At 48.0% G+C, this 19,619-nt stretch overlaps 1 protein-coding gene across 1 annotated transcript in view; it reads right to left on the reverse strand.

Moving 5' to 3' along the window:
• The window catches only part of HAT1 (histone acetyltransferase 1), a 207,914-nt gene that overhangs the window by 165,319 nt on the left and 22,976 nt on the right, over nt 1-19,619 (reverse strand). The window contains exons 3-4 of the mRNA XM_063933462.1: nt 18,804-18,879; nt 17,981-18,101 (exon numbers count right to left, since the gene is read on the reverse strand). Of these exons, the coding sequence (XP_063789532.1) occupies nt 17,981-18,101; nt 18,804-18,879 (197 nt within the window). The remainder of the gene's footprint in view (nt 1-17,980; nt 18,102-18,803; nt 18,880-19,619) is intronic.

Below are 19,619 nucleotides of genomic sequence, written 5' to 3' on the forward strand. Positions count from 1 at the left end.
CAGTGCTTACTGTCACAACTGAGGGCCTGAGCTGACGGGAGGCAGCCTCAGTTGTAGGGGCTGAGATGTACCGGAACCTGGGAGGTTGTATCAGACCCCTGGACATGTAAGTAACATGGATAATAACTGCCCGAAGGCGTGACCACGACAACTTGGATAAAAGTCAATGATGTTTATTATGACAACTCCGCAACACAGCAGCAGTAAAAGAAAACGTAAAAGTCAGCAAAGAATAAATACAGTTCCTGGGTACTACAGGATGGCAGGAGCCACAGGGCACTGGTAGTGTGAGATAGTTCTTATGATCTTCTAGATGGAAAGTCCTTACCAGGCCCGACTGTAGCAATGGAGATAACCCAGGATTGTGCCAGCTGGTGTTCCAGGAAAAGCTGGGTTGCTGAAGATAAAACAGCTGCTGTGGATACTGGCTGGAACCAGACTGTTGTTAGCACGGAGTGGATACTGGCTGGAACCAGTTAAATAATAAATGAACTTGGGAGCGATGAAATATGAACTGAAATGTAGAACTTGAGAGCGGAGAAATAATAATACCGGTGGAGAGTGGTAAAGTGTAGAAAGGACACCGGCCCTTTAAGGGAAGCTGTACTCTGCTGGAAGCTGAGCTGGAAGCAGGTAATGTTGTAGCTGGAAACAGATGAATCCACAATGGATTGGAGAGTCAGGCTACACCGCAGGTGGAATGCTGGTGCGGGTCTCTATGGTGGAAGTCTTGAGACAGGAGCTGGAACCTGGAAGACAATCACAGGAGAGAGACAAACAGGAACTAGGTTTGACAACCAAAGCACTGACGCCTTCCTTGCTCAGGCACAGTGTATTTATACCTGCAGCAAGGAAGGGATTGGCTTGGCAATTATGCAGATTAAAAATACTGACAACAGATTGGAGGAAATGATCAGCTGACAGAATCCAAGATGGCTGCGCCCATGCAGACACTTGGAGGGAAGTTTGGTTTGTAATCCATGTGGTAATGAAAACAGTAATGGCGGCGCCGGCCACTGGAGACAGGAGACGCCAGGCTGACAAGTGCACATCCAACCACGCGGACACAGCGGAGGCCGCGGCTGACGTAATCGCCACTCTGACACTCTGCATGCAGAAGCTCAGGGACGGCGGCGGAGGCCGCGGGAGACGCCATGCCAGATGTAATAAGGCGTTACTGTGACAGCGTCTCAGAGAGACAGGAGAGGATGCAGGAATGTGAACATTAGGATAACAGATGGGATCCGGTCCTGGAGCGCTGAGCCAGCCTTAGGAGGCATCTGATGGGTAAGAAATGGCGTCCAGATACCCGGATCGTGACATTGTTGGAGCACTACTTGGGTTAGTGCTACTCCGACCTCCAGCTGTTCTCTGGATCTTGCCCTTATCAGGAGATCTGCTATAAGTAACAGAAAAGTACCTCGGCGCCAAAAAGAGAGATAAGCTGCACACAAATAGGTCAAGCGGTATCCCCAATACCAAAGTAATTAACGTGACAGAATAAAGGTTAGACCAGATGTAGTGCGCTAATCAGAGTGTAATTAGAATGATACTTCCCTCACAGTTCTTTTCACATGTGGTATCCCATGTATTTCAGACAAGTGGAATCCATATATAGGGGAGAACAAAATTCCAAATTTCCCTCACAATTCCTTTCACATGTGGTATCCCATGTATTTCAGACAAATGGAATCCATATATAGGGAAGAACAAAATTTCAAATATAGTGTAGTATGTTAAAAACAATAACAAATTTTTAATACAATTAAATTACGCTCTGTTTGACAGGAGAAACTACTGCTGAAGGGAGATTCACCAGACTGACGGAGTAGCGTGATCTTTGGAGACAGGTTCCGGAGCCATTGCCTCCATAAATTGACATCTTTAAGGCACATACCCTGTTGAAATCTGGTAAACCTCCATCTTCACTTTTTTGTTTTCAAGTTATTTGTGGATAATTCAACAGCAAACCACATTTCTATAAGCATCATTTAAGGCTTATTTTGCACCATATTCTGGTAATTTGCCATTTCATCATCAGTTGATCGCCATATCAATTGTTACAATGGTTTTTTGGAGATTTTGCATTTGATTGTATTAAAAATTTGTTATTGTTTTTAACATACTACACTATATTTGAAATTTTGTTCTTCCCTATATATGGATTCCATTTGTCTGAAATACATGGGATACCACATGTGAAAGGAATTGTGAGGGAAATTTGGAATTTTGTTCTCCCCTATATATGGATTCCACTTGTCTGAAATACATGGGATACCACATGTGAAAAGAACTGTGAGGGAAGTATCATTCTAATTACACTCTGATTAGCGCACTACATCTTATCAGGAGATCGTCCAAGTAAGGGATAATTAAGACGCCTTCTCTTCGAAGAAGGATCATCATTTCGGCCATTACCTTGGTAAAGACCCGGGGTGCCGTGGACAATCCAAACGGCAGCGTCTGAAACTGATAATGACAGTTTTGGACCACGAACCTGAGGTACCCTTGGTGTGAAGGACAAATTGGAACATGAAGGTAAGCATCCTTGATGTCCAAGGACACCATAAAATCCCCTTCTTCCAGATTCGCTATCACTGCTCTGAGTGACTCCATCTTGAACTTGAATTTTTGTATGTACAGGTTCAGAGATTTTAGATTTAGAATCGGTCTTACCGAGCCGTCCGGCTTCGGTACCACAAATAGCGTGGAGTAATACCCCTGTCCCTGTTGTAGGAGGGGTACCTTGACTATCACCTGCTGAGAATACAGCTTGTGAATGGCCTCCAATACCGTCGCCCTGTCGGAGGGAGACGTTGGCAAAGCAGACTTTAGGAAACGGCGAGGAGGGGACATTTTCGAATTCCAACCTGTAACCCTGAGATACTACCTGCAGGATCCAGGGGTCCACCTGCGAGTGAGCCCACTGTGCGCTGAAATGTTTGAGGCGACCCCCCACCGCCCCTGAGTCTGCTTGTAAGGTCCCAGCGTCATGCTGACGCCTTTGTAGAAGCCGGGGAGGGCTTCTGCTCCTGGGAAGGAGCTGCTTGTTGCAGTCTCTTACCCTTTCCTTTGCCTCGGGGCAAATAGGAATGTCCTTTTGCTCGTTTGTTCTTATAGGAACGAAAGGACTGCGGCTTTTTCTGCTGGGAGGTGACCTGGGGTAAAAAGGTGGATTTTCCGGCCGTTGCCGTGGCCACCAGATCCGATAGACCGACCCCAAATAATTCCTCCCCCTTATACGGCAATACTTCCATATGTCGTTTGGAATCCGCATCACCTGACCACTGGCGCGTCCATAAACTTCTTCTGGCAGATATGGACATCGCACTTACTCTTGATGCCAGAGTGCAAATATCTCTCTGTGCATCTCGCATATAAAGAAATGCATCCTTTAACTGCTCTATAGTCAGTAAAATACTGTCCCTATCCAGGGTATCAATATTTTCAGACAGTGACTCCGACCAAGCCACGCCAGCACTGCACATCCAGGCTGAGGCGATTGCTGGTCTCAGTATAACACCCGTATGTGTGTATATACTTTTCATTCAGTTCCTCTGATTCAGGAAAAACTATCGGTAGTTTTTTCACACCCCACATAATACCCCTTTTTGTGGTACTTGCAGTATCAGAGATATGCAAAGCCTCCTTCATTGCCGTGATCATATAACGTGTGGCCCTACTGGAAAATACGTTTGTTTCTTCACCGTCGACACTGGATTCAGTGTCAGTGTCTGGGTCTGTGTCGACCGACTGAGGTAAAGGGCGTTTTACAGCCCCTGACGGTGTCTGAGACGCCTGGACAGGTACTAACTGGTTTGCCGGCTGTCTGTCGTCAACCGACTTTTGTAGCGTGCTGACAATATCCCGTAATTCCATAAACAAAGCCATCCATTCTGGTGTCGACTCCCTAGGGGGTGACATCACCATTACAGGCAATTGCTCCGCCTCCACGCCAACATCGTCCTCATACATGTCGACACACACGTACCGACACACAGCAGACACACAGGGAATGCTCTGATAGAAGACAGGACCCCACTAGCCCTTTGGGGAGACAGAGGGAGAGTTTGCCAGCACACACCCAAGCGCTATAAATATATATAGGGACAACCTTAATAAGTGTGTTCCCTTTATAGCAGCTCAAATATTATAAATATCGCCAATAAGTGCCCCCCCTCTCTGTTTTTACCCTGTTTCTGTAGTGCAGTGCAGGGGAGAGTCCTGGGAGCCTTCCTCGCAGCGGAGCTGGGCAGGAAAATGGCGCTGTGCGCTGAGGAGAATAGGCCCCGCCCCCTTTTCGGCGGGCTTCTTCTCCCGGTTTTTTTGGAACCTGGCAGGGGTTAAATACATCCATATAGCCCCAGGGGCTATATGTGATATATTTTAGCCAGAATAGGTATATTACATTGCTGCCCAGGGCGCCCCCCCCAGCGCCCTGCACCCTCAGTGACCGCTGGTGTGAAGTGTGCGGAGAGCAATGGCGCACAGCTGCAGTGCTGTGCGCTACCTCATGAAGACTGAGACGTCTTCTGCCGCCGGTTTCTGGACCTCTTCTCTATTCGGCATCTGCAAGGGGGTCGGCGGCGCGGCTCCGGTGACCCATCCAGGCTGTACCTGTGATCGTCCCTCTGGAGCTAGTGTCCAGTAGCCTAAGAAGCAAATCCATCCTGCACGCAGGTGAGTTCACTTCTTCTCCCCTAAGTCCCTCGTTGCAGTGAGCCTGTTGCCAGCAGGACTCACTGAAAATAAAAAACCTAACAAACTTTTTCTAAGCAGCTCTTTAGGAGAGCCACCTAGATTGCACCCTGCTCGGACGGGCACAAAAACCTAACTGAGGCTTGGAGGAGGGTCATAGGGGGAGGAGCCAGTACACACCACCTAGTGGTCAAACTTTTAAATTTTGTGCCCTGTCTCCTGCGGAGCCGCTATTCCCCATGGTCCTGACGGAGTCCCAGCATCCACTAGGACGTCAGAGAAAATGCCATTGATTGTGAGTGAGAGTGGCTCCTCCCAGCAATTAGGAACATTAATTCACAAGGGAAGAGGAGGTCATCAGTACTATGCCTTGATAAAGATCAGCGAATCTGATCGAAACGCGTTGGTGACGGTGAGGATCTGTGACGGACATACCAGACGAGGAGAAGACGGGGTGCTGACCATTGAAGCTGGTTTTCCCTGGGGCTGCTGAGACATCTGCACAGATTTTTTATAAGCACTTCTAAATTCCAAAATCTGGTAGGAAGCCACCCTCACATATTACTGGATGTAAAAGTGAACATTTGTCATATATCAATGTGACTGAAGCATACTTGATAATTGGAACTTTTTTAATATTAAAAAATTGTATTTTATACATACGTGTGGATCACACTTATTATTGATCTGAATCCATAGACCCATGTGGTATTTTTATTCAATGAAGGGATTTGTATGACGGTAATACACTAGATTGTGTTTTATTTTCTCTTACATGAATTGTTGGACCTTTTTGGGAATAACATCATCTATTAATATTCATAATAAAACCTAATGAGAAGAAGGTGGAACGTGTGAAAATATTACCGACCTCCTAAGATAAGTAGAGGTTTTATTCCCTTCTTCAAATATCTATATATTTGGGGAGCGCAGTGGATAGGAGATCCAAATCTTTTTTAGTATCTGGTTAACCTCATTGGGGTGAGGGTAACGCCCCTTTTTGGATTACCATTCCCCTGCTGCTCTCTAAAGCGCTTTTTTATACAGGCGTTTCTTTTTCCTTATGACTATAAACATAACACAACATGCGTGTAACCAGAATTAATAACTGCAGATACAGTACGTTCTTGGACGGGCGCCCAGCATCCTCTACGGACTAAGAGAAAAGGATTTACCAGTAGGTATTAAAATCCTATTTTCTCATACGTCCTAGAGGATGCTGGGGTCACCAAAAGAACCATGGGGTTATACCAAAGCTCTAGAACGGGCGGGAGAGTGCGGATGACTCTGCAGCACCGATCGACCAAATACAAGGTCCTCCTCAGCCAGGGTATCCAACGTGTAGAACTTTGCAAAAGTGTTTGAACCCGACCAAGTAGCTGCTCGGCAAAGCTGTAATGCCGAGACCCCTCGGGCAGCCGCCCAAGAAGAGCCCACCTTCCTTGTGGAATGGGCTTTTACTGATTTTGGCAGCGGCAATCCCGCCGCAGAATGAGCCTGCTGAATCGTGTTACAGATCCAGCGAGCAATAGTTTGCTTTGAAGCAGAAGCACGCAGCTTGTTGGGTGTATACAGGATAAACAGTGACTCCGTTTTCCTGACTCTAGCCGTTCTGGCTACATAAACCTTCAAAGCCCTGACCACATCTAGTAACTCAGAATCCTCCAAGTCACGAGTAGCCACAGGCACCACAATAGGTTGGTTCATATGAAAAGATGACACCACTTTTGGCAGAAATTGCGGACGGGTCCGCAATTCCGCCCTGTCCATATGGAAAACCAGATAGGGGCTTTTATGTGACAAAGCCGCTAATTCTGACACACGCCTAGCTGAAGCCAAGGCTAATAGCATGACCACCTTCCACGTGAGAAATTTTAACTCCACGGTTTTAAGTGGCTCAAACCAGTGTGACTTCAGGAAACTCAACACCACGTTAAGATCCCAAGGTGCCACTGGAGGCACAAAAGGGGGCTGAATATGCAGCACTCCCTTTACAAACGTCTGAACTTCAGGAAGAGTAGCCAGTTCTTTTTGGAAGAAAATGGATAGGGCCGAAATCTGGACCTTAATGGAACCCAATTTTAGGCCCAAAGTCACTCCCGACTGTAGGAAGTGAAGGAAACGGCCCAGCTGGAATTCCTCCGTAGGGGCATTCCTGGCCTCACACCAAGCAACATATTTTCGCCATATACGGTGATAATGTTTAGCCGTCACGTCCATCCTAGCCTTTATCAGCGTAGGAATAACCTCATCCGGAATGTCTTTTTCTGCTAGGATCCGGCGTTCAACCGCCATGCCGTCAAACGCAGCCGCAGTAAGTCTTGGAACAGACAGGGCCCCTGTTGCAACAAGTCCTGTCTTAGAGACAGAGGCCATGGGTCCTCTGTGAGCATTTCTTGCAGCTCTTGATACCAAGTCCTTCTTGGCCAATCCGGAACAATGAGTATTGTTCTCACTCCTCTTTTTCTTATGATTCTCAGCACCTTGATTATGAGAGGAAGAGGAGGAAATACATAGACCGACTGGAACACCCACGGTGTCACTAGAGCGTCTACAGCTATCGCCTGAGGGTCTCTTGACATGGCGCAATACCTCTGTAGCTTTTTGTTGAGGCAGGATGCCATCATGTCTACTTGTGGCAGTTCCCACCGACTTGCAATCTGCGTGAAGACTTCTTGATGAAGTCCCCACTCTCCCGGGTGGAGGTCGTGCCTGCTGAGGAAGTCTGCTTCCCAGTAGTCCACTCCCGGAATGAACACTGCTGACATTGCACTTACGTGATTCTCCGCCCAGCGAAGAATTCTGGTGGCTTCCGCCATCGCCACCCTGCTCCTTGTGCCGCCTTGGCGGTTTACATGAGCCACTGCGGTGATGTTGTCTGACTGAATCAGCACCGGTCGGTCGCGAAGCAGGGTCTCCGCTTGACGTAGGGCGTTGTATATTGCCCTTAGTTCCAGGATGTTGATGTGAAGATAAGTCTCCTGACTTGACCACAGACCTTGTAAATTTCTTCCCTGTGTGACTGCTCCCCAGCCTCGGAGGCTTGCGTCCGTGGTCACCAGGACCCAGTCCCGAATGCCGAATCTGCGGCCCTCGAGACGGTGAGCACTCTGCAGCCACCACAGGAGAGACACCCTGGCCCTGGGGGATAGGGTGATTAACCGATGCATCTGTAGATGTGATCCGGACCACTTGTCCAACAGATCCCATTGAAAGGTCCTCGCATGGAACCTGCCGAAGGGAATGGCCTCGTATGATGCCACCATCTTTCCCAGGACTCGCGTGCAGTGATGCATTGACACCTGTTTTGGTTTTAATAGGACTCTGACCAATGTCATGAGCTCCTGAGCCTTCTCCATCGGGAGATAAACCCTCTTCTGGTCTGTGTCCAGAATCATGCCCAGGAAGGGCAGACGAGTCGTAGGAATCAACTGCGACTTTGGAATATTTAGAATCCAGCCGTGCTGTTGTAACACTTCCCGAGAGCGTGATCAGCAACTGCTCTCTGGACCTCGCCTTTATGAGGAGATCGTCCAAGTATGGGATAATTGTGACCCCTTGCTTTCGCAGGAGCACCATCATTTCCGCCATTACCTTGGTAAATATTCTCGGTGCCGTGGAGAGACCAAACGGCAACGTCTGGAATTGGTAATGACAATCCTGTACCACAAATCTGAGTTACGCCTGATGAGGTGGATAAATGGGGACATGAAGGTAAGCATCCTTTATGTCCAGAGACACCATAAAATCCCCCCCTTCCAGGCTTGCGATGACCGCTCTGAGCGATTCCATCTTGCACTTGAACCTTTTCAGGTATATGTTCAGGGATTTTAAATTCAATATGGGTCTGACCGAACCGTCCGGTTTCGGTACCACAAACATGGTCGAATAGTAACCCCTTCCCTGTTGAAGGAGGGGAACCTTTACCACCACCTGCTGAAGATACAATTTGTGAATTGCAGCTAACACTATTTCCCTCTCTAAGGGGGAAGCTGGCAGGGCCGATTTGAGGTAACGGTGAGGGGGCATCTCTTCGAATTCCAGCTTGTATCCCTGAGACACAATCTCTATAGCCCAGGGATCCACCTGGGAGTGAATCCACTTGTGGGAAATTTCGGAGACGCGCCTAGCTCCGCCTGTGGAGCCCCAGCGTCATGCGGTGGATTTAGTGGAAGCCGGGGAGGACTTCTGTTCCTGGGAACTAGCTGTATTGTGCAGCTTCTTTCCTCTACCCCCTGCCTCTGGCAAGAAAGGACGCACCTCGGACTTTCTTGCCTTTTTGTGATCGAAAGGACTGCATTTGGTAATACGGTGCTTTCTTAGGTTGTGAGGGAACATATGGCAAAAAAATTGACTTTCCAGCCGTAGCTGTGGAGACCAGGTCCGAGAGACCGTCCCCAAACAATTCCTCACCCTTGTAAGGTAAAACCTCCATGTGCCTTTTTGAGTCAGCATCGCCTGTCCATTGCCGAGTCCACAGGACCCTTCTGGCAGAAATCGACATTGCATTTATTCTAGAGCCCAGTAGACTAATGTCTCTTTGAGCATCTCTCATATATAGGACAGCGTCTTTTATATGCCCCAGGGTCATTAATATAGTATCCTTGTCCAAGGTATCAAGTTCCTCAGATAAGGTATCTGTCCATGCTGCTACAGCACTACACATCCAGGCCGACGCAATCGCCGGCCTTAGTAGGGTACCTGAATGTGTATAAATGGACTTCAGGATACCCTCCTGCTTTCTATCCGCAGCATCTTTTAGGGTGGCCGTATCCTGTGACGGTAGGGCTACCCTCTTGGATAAGCGTGTTAAAGCTTTGTCTACCCTCGGGGAGGATTCCCAGCGTAACCTGTCCGTTGGCGGGAAAGGATACGCCATAAGCATCCGTTTGGAAATTGCAGTTTTCTATCTGGAGATTCCCAAGCCTTTTCACATAACTCATTTAACTCATGTGAAGGGGGAAAGGTCACCTCTTGCCTTTTTTCCCCATACATATAAACCCTCTTGTCAGGGACTGGGGTTTCCTCTGTGATGTGCAACACATCTTTCATTGCTATAATCATGTAACGGATGGCTTTAGCCATTTTAGGCTGTAACTTTGCATCATCGCCATCGACACTGGAGTCAGAATCCGTGTCGACATCTGTGTCAACAATTTGGGATAGTGGGCGCTTCTGAGACCCTGACGGCCTCTGCGACATAGGATCAGGCATGGGCTGAGACCCCGGCTGTCCCAAGGCTTCAGCTTTATCCAACCTTTTATACAAGGAAGTAACATTATCATTTAAAACCTTCCACATATCCATCCAATCGGGTGTCGGCGCCGACCCCACATTCATTTGTTCCCGCTCTGTTTCCACATAGCCTTCCTCGTCAAACATGCAGACACAAGCGTACCGACACACCACACACACAGGGGATGCTCTATTTGAAGACAGTTCCCCCACAAGGCCTTTTGGAGAGACAGAGAGAGAGTATGCCAGCACACACCCCAGCGCTATATGTCCCAGGAGTCACACAGTAACTTAGTGTTAACCCAGTAGCTGCTGTATATACTGTTTTTGCGCCAAATTTATGTGCCCCCCCCCCCCCCCCTCTCTTTTTACCCTCTTCTACTGTGATTCTGCAGGGGAGAGCATGGGAAGCTTCCTCTCAGCGGAGCTGTAGAGAGTAAATGGCGCTGGTGAGTGCTGAGGAAGAAGCCCCGCCCCCTCAGCGGCGGGCTTCTGTCCCGCATTTCTGTGTAAAAATATGTCGGGGGCCCATGCATATATACAGTGCCCAACTGTATATATGCCCACTTTTGCCAAGAGGTCTCTAATTGCTGCCCAGGGCGCCCCCCCCCCCCCCTGCGCCCTGCACCCTACAGTGACCGGAGTATGTGGGTTTAGTGTGGGAGCAATGGCGCACAGCTGCAGGGCTGTGCGCTACCTCATATGAAGACTGGAGTCTTCTGCCGCCGATTTTGAAGTCTTCTTGCTTCTGTCACCGTCTTCTGGCTCTGCGAGGGGGACAGCGGCGCGGCTCCGGGATCGGACGACCAAGGGTGCGATCCTGTGTACGATCCCTCTGGTGCTAATGGTGTCCAGTAGCCTAAGAAGCAGGACCTATCTTCAGTGAGTAGGGCTGCTTCTCTCCCTTCAGTCCCACGTAGCAGAGTCTGTTGCCAGCAGATCTCTCTGAAAATAAAAAAACCTAACAAAATACTTTCTTTTTAGCAAGCTCAGGAGAGCTCACTAAGTAGCACCCAGCTCGTCCGGGCACAGATTCAAACTGAGGTCTGGAGGAGGGACATAGAGGGAGGAGCCAGAGCACACCAGTATCCAAATTCTTTCTTAAAGTGCCCTGTCTCCTGCGGAGCCCGTCTATTCCCCATGGTCCTTACGGAGTCCCCAGCATCCACTAGGACGTTAGAGAAATCCTATATAAAACCTTACGCACCCAAGCCCCCTCAGGTTATAGAATATAGGGATAACAAGTTGAGTGAGAGACACGAAATGGAAACCACTCAGCAAGCTAATGCACACACGTATAGTCACAGTTATACAATGCAGAGGTTATTACCAACAATAATACTGCACTGGACCAGCTTATATAGCTATATAGTCAATAGATATAACACTGCACAGTAAGAACTGGATGTATATCACAGGGTAATTGTACTAGAAAACCCTGACTAAATGCACTCTTTCTTAATTTACACTGTCTAAAAGGCAGGTAGAATACTTAAGTGTCATGTAAAGTCACAGCGCTGACAACCAGGCGGCTTTACACAGGAGGATTTGCCCAAGCAGTCCCAGGAACAGTGTAGCTGAGAGAAATGGCGCCCAGACACTGACAGGGAGTAAGGGAGAGACAGATATGCAGCTCCAGGGCGGGAACATTTGCAGGAAATGGCGCCCTGGGGGAGGGGCTCCAGGTCTAAGCCTTATCCCCCTGCTGGCAAAACCACTGGGTACTGTGGGCTACTATTAAAATGGTTTTAAGGGAAAACCTGACCTGCACCCATGCCCTGGTAATCTAGTGGGATCGCCTGTACTGCCACAGAGTCCACCGCCAGCGCGCGCGGCCCGCCTCCCACTGACCGCGCCGGATCGCGATAAAGTACGGGCCCCGCAAGCGGGACCCACTCACCACATCCCGAAGCGCGGCCACGCGATCCCGGAGAGCCCCCGTCGTGTGTGCCTGACCAAGGAAGAAAACCGGAGCCTTCTGCTGTTGTTACCCGGCAACCAGGGCTCGGGAGTGTACAGCGCCGCTGGGGAGAGCTGAAGCTGCAGCAGTGAATGTCTCCTGACATTTACACACCGCTGCTGCCCTTGTAGTCTTCACTTTTTCTCTATCGTCCTAGTGGATGCTGGGGTTCCTGAAAGGACCATGGGGAATAGCGGCTCCGCAGGAGACAGGGCACAAAAGTAAAGCTTTCCGATCAGGTGGTGTGCACTGGCTCCTCCCCCTATGACCCTCCTCCAAGCCAGTTAGATTTTTGTGCCCGGCCGAGAAGGGTGCAATCTAGGTGGCTCTCCTAAAGAGCTGCTTAGAAAAGTTTAGCTTAGGTTTTTTATTTTACAGTGAGTCCTGCTGGCAACAGGATCACTGCAACGAGGGACTTAGGGGAGAAGAAGTGAACTCACCTGCGTGCAGGATGGATTGGCTTCTTGGCTACTGGACATCAGCTCCAGAGGGACGATCACAGGTACAGCCTGGATGGTCACCGGAGCCTTGCCGCCGGCCCCCTTGCAGATGCTGAAGTAAGAAGAGGTCCAGAATCGGCGGCAGAAGACTCCTCAGTCTTCTAAAGGTAGCGCACAGCACTGCAGCTGTGCGCCATTTTCCTCTCAGCACACTTCACACGGCAGTCACTGAGGGTGCAGGGCGCTGGGAGGGGGGCGCCCTGGGAGGCAAATGAATACCTATTTTGGCTAAAAATACCTCACATATAGCCTCCGGAGGCTATATGGAGATATTTAACCCCTGCCAGAATCCGTTAAGAGCGGGAGACGAGGCCGCCGAAAAAGGGGCGGGGCCTATCTCCTCAGCACACAGCGCCATTTTCCCTCACAGAAAGGCTGGAGGGAAGGCTCCCAGGCTCTCCCCTGCACTGCACTACAGAAACAGGGTTAAAACAGAGAGGGGGGGCACTAATTTGGCGTTAGAAATATATAAAAAAAAAAAGATGCTATAAGGGAAAACACTTATATAAGGTTGTCCCTATACAATTATAGCATTTTTGGTGTGTGCTGGTAAACTCTCCCTCTGTCTCTCCAAAGGGCTAGTGGGTCCTGTCCTCTATCAGAGCATTCCCTGTGTGTGTGCTGTGTGTCGGTACGTGTGTGTCGACATGTATGAGGACGATGTTGGTGAGGAGGCGGAGCAATTGCCTGTAATGGTGATGTCACTCTCTAGGGAGTCGACACCGGAATGGATGGCTTATTTAGGGAATTACGTGATAATGTCAACACGCTGCAAGGTCGGTTGACGACATGAGACGGCCGACAAACAATTAGTACCGGTCCAGACGTCTCAAAAACACCGTCAGGGGTTTTAAAACGCCCGTTTACTTTAGTCGGTCGACACAGACACAGACAGGGACACTGAATCCAGTGTCGACGGTGAATAAACAAACGTATTCCTTATTAGGGCCACACGTTAAAGGCAATGAAGGAGGTGTTTCATATTTCTGATACTACAAGTACCACAAAAGAGGGTATTATGTGGGATGTGAAAAAACTACCGTAGTTTTTCCTGAATCAGATAAAATTAAATAAAGTGTGTGATGATGCGTGGGTTCCCCCCGATAGAAAATTATGGGCGGTATACCCTTTCCCGCCAGAAGTTAGGGCGCGTTGGGAAACACCCCTTAGGGTGGATAAGGCGCTCACACGCTTATCAAAACAAGTGGCGGTACCGTCTATAGATAGGGCCGTCCTCAAGGACCAGCTGACAGGAGGCTGGAAAATATCATAAAAGTATATACACACATACTGGTGTTATACTGCGACCAGCGATCGCCTCAGCCTGGATGTGCAGAGCTGGGGTGGCTTGGTCGGATTCCCTGACTAAAAATATTGATACCCTTGACAGGGACAGTATTTTATTGACTATAGAGCATTTAAAGGATGCATTTCTATATATGCGAGATGCACAGAGGGATATTTGCACTCTGGCATCAAGAGTAAATGCGATGTCCATATCTGCCAGAAGATGTTATGGACACGACAGTGGTCAGGTGATGCAGATTCCAAACGGCACAAAGGTGTATTGCCGTATAAAGGAAGAGGAGTTATTTGGGGTCGGTCCATCGGACCTGGTGGCCACGGCAACTGCTGGAAAATCCGCCGTTTTTACCCTAAGTCACATCTCTGCAGAAAAAGACACCGTCTTTTCAGCCTCAGTCCTTTCGTCCCTATAAGATCATATCTGCCCAGGGATAGAGGAAAGGGAAGAAGACTGCAGCAGGCAGCCCATTCCCAGGAACAGAAGCGTTCCACCGCTTCTGACAAGTTCTCAGCATGGCTGAGACCGTACAGGACTCCTGGATCCTACAAGTAGTATCCCAGGGGTACAGATTGGAATGTCGAGACGTTTCCCCTTCGCAGGCTCCTGAAGTCTGCTTTACCAAGGTCTCCCTCCGACAAGGAGGCAGTATGGGAAAAAATTCACAAGCTGTATTCCCAGCAGGTGATAATTAAATTACTCCTCCTACTACAAGAAAAGGGGTATTATTCCACACTATATTGTGGTACTGAAGCCAGAAGGCTAGGTGAGACTTATTCTAAAAAAAATTTTTGAACACTTACAAAGGTTCAAATCAAGATGGAGTCACTCAGAGCAGTGATAACGAACCAGGAAGAAGGGGACTATATAGTGTCCCGGGACATCAGGGATGCTTACCTCTATGTCCCAAATTTGCCCTTCTCACTAAGGGTACCTCAGGTTCGTGGTGCAGAACTGTCACTATCAGTTTCAGACGCTGCCGTTTGGATTGTCCACGGCACCCCGGGTCTTTACCAAGGTAATGGCCGAAATGATGATTCTTCTTCGAAGAAAAGGCGTCTTAATCCCTTACTTGGACGATCTCCTGATAAGGGCATAGTCCAGGGAACAGTTGGAGGTCGGAGTAGCACTATCTCGGATACTGCTACAACAGCACGGGTGGATTCTAAATATTCCAAAATCGCAGCTGATCCCGACGACACGTCTGCTGTGCCTAGGGATGATTCTGGACACAGTCCAGAAAAAGGTGTTTCTCCCGGAAGAGAAAACCAGGGAGTTATCCGAGCTAGTCAGGAACCTCCTAAAAACAGTGCATCATTGCACAAGGGTCCTGGTAAAAATGGTGGCTTCCTACGAAGCAATTCCATTCGGCAGATTTCACGCAAGAACTTTTCAGTGGGATCTGCTGGACAAATGGTCCGGATCGCATCTTCAGATGCATCAGCGGATAACCCTATATCCAAGGACAAGGGTGTATCTCCTGTGGTGGTTATAGAGTGCTCATCTTCTAGAGGGCCGCAGATTCGGCATTCAGGATTGGATGCTGGTGACCACGGAGCCCAGCCCGAGAGGCTGGGGAGCAGTCACACAAGGAAAAAATTTCCAGGGAGTGTGATCAAGTCTGGAGACTTTTCTCCACATAAATATACTGGAGCTAAGGGTAAATTTATAATGCTCTAAGCTTAGCAAGACCTCTGCTTCAAGGTCAGCCGGTATTGATCCAGTGGGAAAAACATCACGGCAGTCGCCCACGTAAACAGACAGGGCGACACAAGAAGCAGGAGGGCAATGGCAAAAACTGCAAGGACTTTTCGCTGGGCGGAAAATCATGTGATAGCACTGTCAGCAGTGTTTCATCCCGGGAATGGAAACTGGGAAGCAGTCTTCCTCAGCAGGCACGACCTCCACCCGGGAGAGTGGAAACTTCATCGGGAAGTTTTTTTCCACATGATTGTAAACCGTTGGGAAATACCAAAGGTGGACATGATGGCGTCCCGTCTGAACAAAAAACGGGACAGGTATTGCGCCAGGTCAAGAGACCCTCAGGCAATAGCTGTGGACGTTCTGGTAACACCGTGGGTGTACCAGTCGGTGTATGTGTTCCCTCCTCTGCTTCTCATACCTAAGGTGCTGAGAATTATAAGACGTAGAGGAGTAAGAACTATACTCATGGCTCCGGATTGGCCAAGAAGGACTTGGTACCCGGAACTTCAAGAGATGCTTACAGAGGTCTTATGGCCTCTGCCGCTAAGAAGGGACTTGTTTCAGCAAGTACCATGTCTGTTCCAAGACTTACCGCAGCTGCGTTTGTCGGCATGGCGGTGGAAAGCCGGATCCTAAGGGAAAAAGGCATTCCGGAAGAGGTCATTCCTACCCTGGTCAAAGCCAGAAAGGAGGTGACCGCACAACATTATCACCACATGTGGCGAAAATATGTTGCGTGGTGTGAGGCCAGGAAGGCCCCACAAAGAAATTTCAACTCGGTCGTTTCCTGCATTTCCTGCAAACAGGAGTGTCTATGGGCCTCAAATTGGGGTCCATTAAGGTTCAAATTTCGGCCCTGTCGATTTTCTTCCAGAAAGAATTGGCTTCAGTTCCTGAAGTCCAGAAGTTTGTCAAGGGAGTATTGCATATACAACCCCCTTTTGTGCCTCCAGTGGCACTGTGGGATCTCAACGTAGTTCTGGGATTCCTCAAATCACATTGGTTTAAAACCAGTCAAATCTGTGGATTTGTAGCATCTCACATGAAAAGTGACCATGCTCTTGGCCCTGGCCTGGACCAGGCGAGTGTCAAATTGGTGGTTTTTTCTCAAAAAAGCCCATATCTGTTTGTCCATTCGGACAGGGCAGAGCTGCGGACTCGTCCCCAGTTCTTTCCCTAAGGTGGTGTCAGTGTTTCACCTGAACCAGCTTATTGTGGTGCCTTGCACCTACTAGGGACTTGGAGGACTCCAAGTTGCTAGATGTTGTCAGGGCCCTGAAAATATGTTCCAGGTCGGCTGGAGTCAGGAAAACTGACTTGCTGTTATCCTGTATGCACTCAACAAACTGGGTGCTCTTGCTTCTAAGCAGACTATTGCTAGTTGGATGTGTAATACAATTCAGCTTGCACATTCTGTGGCAGGCCTGCCACAGCCAAAATATGTAAATGCCCATTCCACAAGGAAGGTGGGCTCATCTTGGGCGGCTGCCCGAGGGGTCTCGGCTTTACAACTTTGCCGAGCAGCTACTTGGTCAGGGGCAAACACGTTTGCTAAATTCTACAAATTTGATACCCTGGCTAAGGAGGACCTGGAGTTCTCTCATTCGGTGCTGCAGAGTCATCCGCACTCTCCCGCCCGTTTGGGAGCTTTGGTATAATCCCCATGGTCCTTTCAGGAACCCCAGCATCCACTAGGACGATAGAGAAAATAAGAATTTACTTACCGATAATTCTATTTCTCGGAGTCCGTAGTGGATGCTGGGCGCCCATCCCAAGTGCGGATTATCTGCAATACTTGTACATAGTTACAAAAATCGGGTTATTATTGTTGTGAGCCATCTTTTCAGAGGCTCCGCTGTTATCATACTGTTAACTGGGTTTAGATCACAAGTTGTACGGTGTGATTGGTGTGGCTGGTATGAGTCTTACCCGGGATTCAAAATTCCTCCCTTATTGTGTACGCTCGTCCGGGCACAGTACCTAACTGGCTTGGAGGAGGGTCATAGGGGGAGGAGCCAGTGCACACCACCTGATCGGAAAGCTTTACTTTTGTGCCCTGTCTCCTGCGGAGCCGCTATTCCCCATGGTCCTTTCAGGAACCCCAGCATCCACTACGGACTCCGAGAAATAGAATTATCGGTAAGTAAATTCTTATTTTCTTCAAAAATGCTCTTTTTAGGGCTGCCTGGATCAGCTCCTCTGGTATGTGCCTGCTATCTGCGGCACCAACTACAAAACTGAGCTCCTGTGCAGGGAGGCGGGGTTATAGAGGAGGCAGCGCTATGCATTCTGGGAACAGTCAAAGCTTTTCAGCCTGTTCGTGCCTCGGATCAAGATCCTACTCTACACCCCTATGTCTATCCTTGTGGAGCCCAGTGTACCCCACAGCAGAAATATGCTGTGCATGTTTTCATGCTGTATCCTCTTAAAATACACTTAATGCTAATCTGGTTTTGAGTGTCATTTCGTTTCCCACCTACAGACCTTTACAAATACAAATTAAATTAAGGGAGCACTGAAACAGAAGACACAACACTGCTCACAATTCATCATACTGTGAAGAATAAAAAGGAGATTTACCTGGACGCCCTCAAACTTGTCATCGACTTTAGAGCTGTACAGGACGCGGAACATGGTAGACAGGCTTCCAGCAGTGTAGTACAACTGCATCTGCAAACCTTTGTATCCAAACGCCACTTCACTGAAGGAACAGGAATAAAAAGTTACTAAAAACAGAAACCCCAAATGTTTTTTTTTGTTTTGTTTTTTTAAGTACATCTGAACCATTATTATTTTATAGCAAAATTGAAAAAAAAAAACAAAAGAACAAACTCTGTACTGAAAATTTCTATTATGTTGTGAACGGATTTAAGAAATATAGTTGTTGGAGGCATCACCAAATCCCTTTTACAAAAAGATTCTGCCAAACAATGCACTAACTCATGAGCATACTTTGCATATAAAAATTCCACAGTAAAATTGCAAGGAAATCTGCATTTCCATGGCTAAACTGGTAGCTTGCTGACAATACCTTTAAGGGGGATATCCAATTACCTGCGGTACATTACCGCGAGTAATGATATCACCCAGGCACGAGCTGCGGTTTATCAGGGCTTTTCTGTACTACACCGGGTGCCAGCTCCTGACAGCGCCCGATGCAGCACTCCACCGCCGGCTCCCCCCAGGTCACATGACTGTTCCCCCGTCATATGACCACTGCCGGGGGAAAAGAGGGTCACGGCGCTGCCCTGGCTTCCCCACCTGGGATCATAGCGCTGAGTGCTAGCTCCTGGGCGGCAGCACCCTCCCTGGCAAACAAAGAAACATATTTTTAAAGTTTTGTCTACTTTTCTAGGAGAACTCATTGTTTCAATTATCTTCACAAGATCTCATATTTACTTACTCATCTCCGAAAAGCTGGTGACTGAATTCTGGGTTAAAGGTCATACTGTCATCATCAATGTCTTCTGGGAAACGCACTAGGGGTACAAAATAAGAAAAGACATTTATATTGAGTATACTAGAATTTAAATCTAGGAAATGTACATCTGTCCAGAATAAAGTGAAATATAGAAAGCAGAAAAATCAGTACAGTATATTATTTCAAACGTAGAACCATAGCTTGATGAAACAACAACTTTTGATTGTACTAAATAAGATTCGCTGTTCCCCTCAAAATAACAGTAAGCAAGCCTGAAATGGATTTACAGTGCATTTTCATAACTCCTAAATGCAATTCAGAAGAGGGGAGGCTTATGAAGCATTCAGGAGACAGGAATATTATAACAAAAGCACATGGGAGAGCAATTGATTAAATGCAGCTAACAAACAAAACATGTCTTTGCGCATATCACATGTCAGCTATAAAGGGCAGCCAATATATAATGTTCTCCATGTGATACATAGTAACATACTTCTGTGCCCTTGGAATTACCAAATTGCCAGAATATATGAAATGACCAAACACAAAATGCCTAAACGTTTAGCATACATGTCAAGATAAACATACACAGCTCAATATTATTTCCCTAACACCATAACGGCTCCATGTAACGCGTTACAGCTCCTTTAGCACTAGTTTACCACTAGTTTCTGATAAAAAGGGCTATGACAGCAATCAAAGAAGTCAAACATCGGTAAGTTTAACTTAACCACTGTTCTTGTAGAAATTATTACGCCATCTACGGATGGCATTAGCAGTACAGTCCCCTTTGTCTTT

The sequence above is a fragment of the Pseudophryne corroboree genome, chromosome 7, assembly GCF_028390025.1.
Source record: "Pseudophryne corroboree isolate aPseCor3 chromosome 7, aPseCor3.hap2, whole genome shotgun sequence".
Lineage (NCBI taxonomy): Eukaryota > Metazoa > Chordata > Amphibia > Anura > Myobatrachidae > Pseudophryne > Pseudophryne corroboree.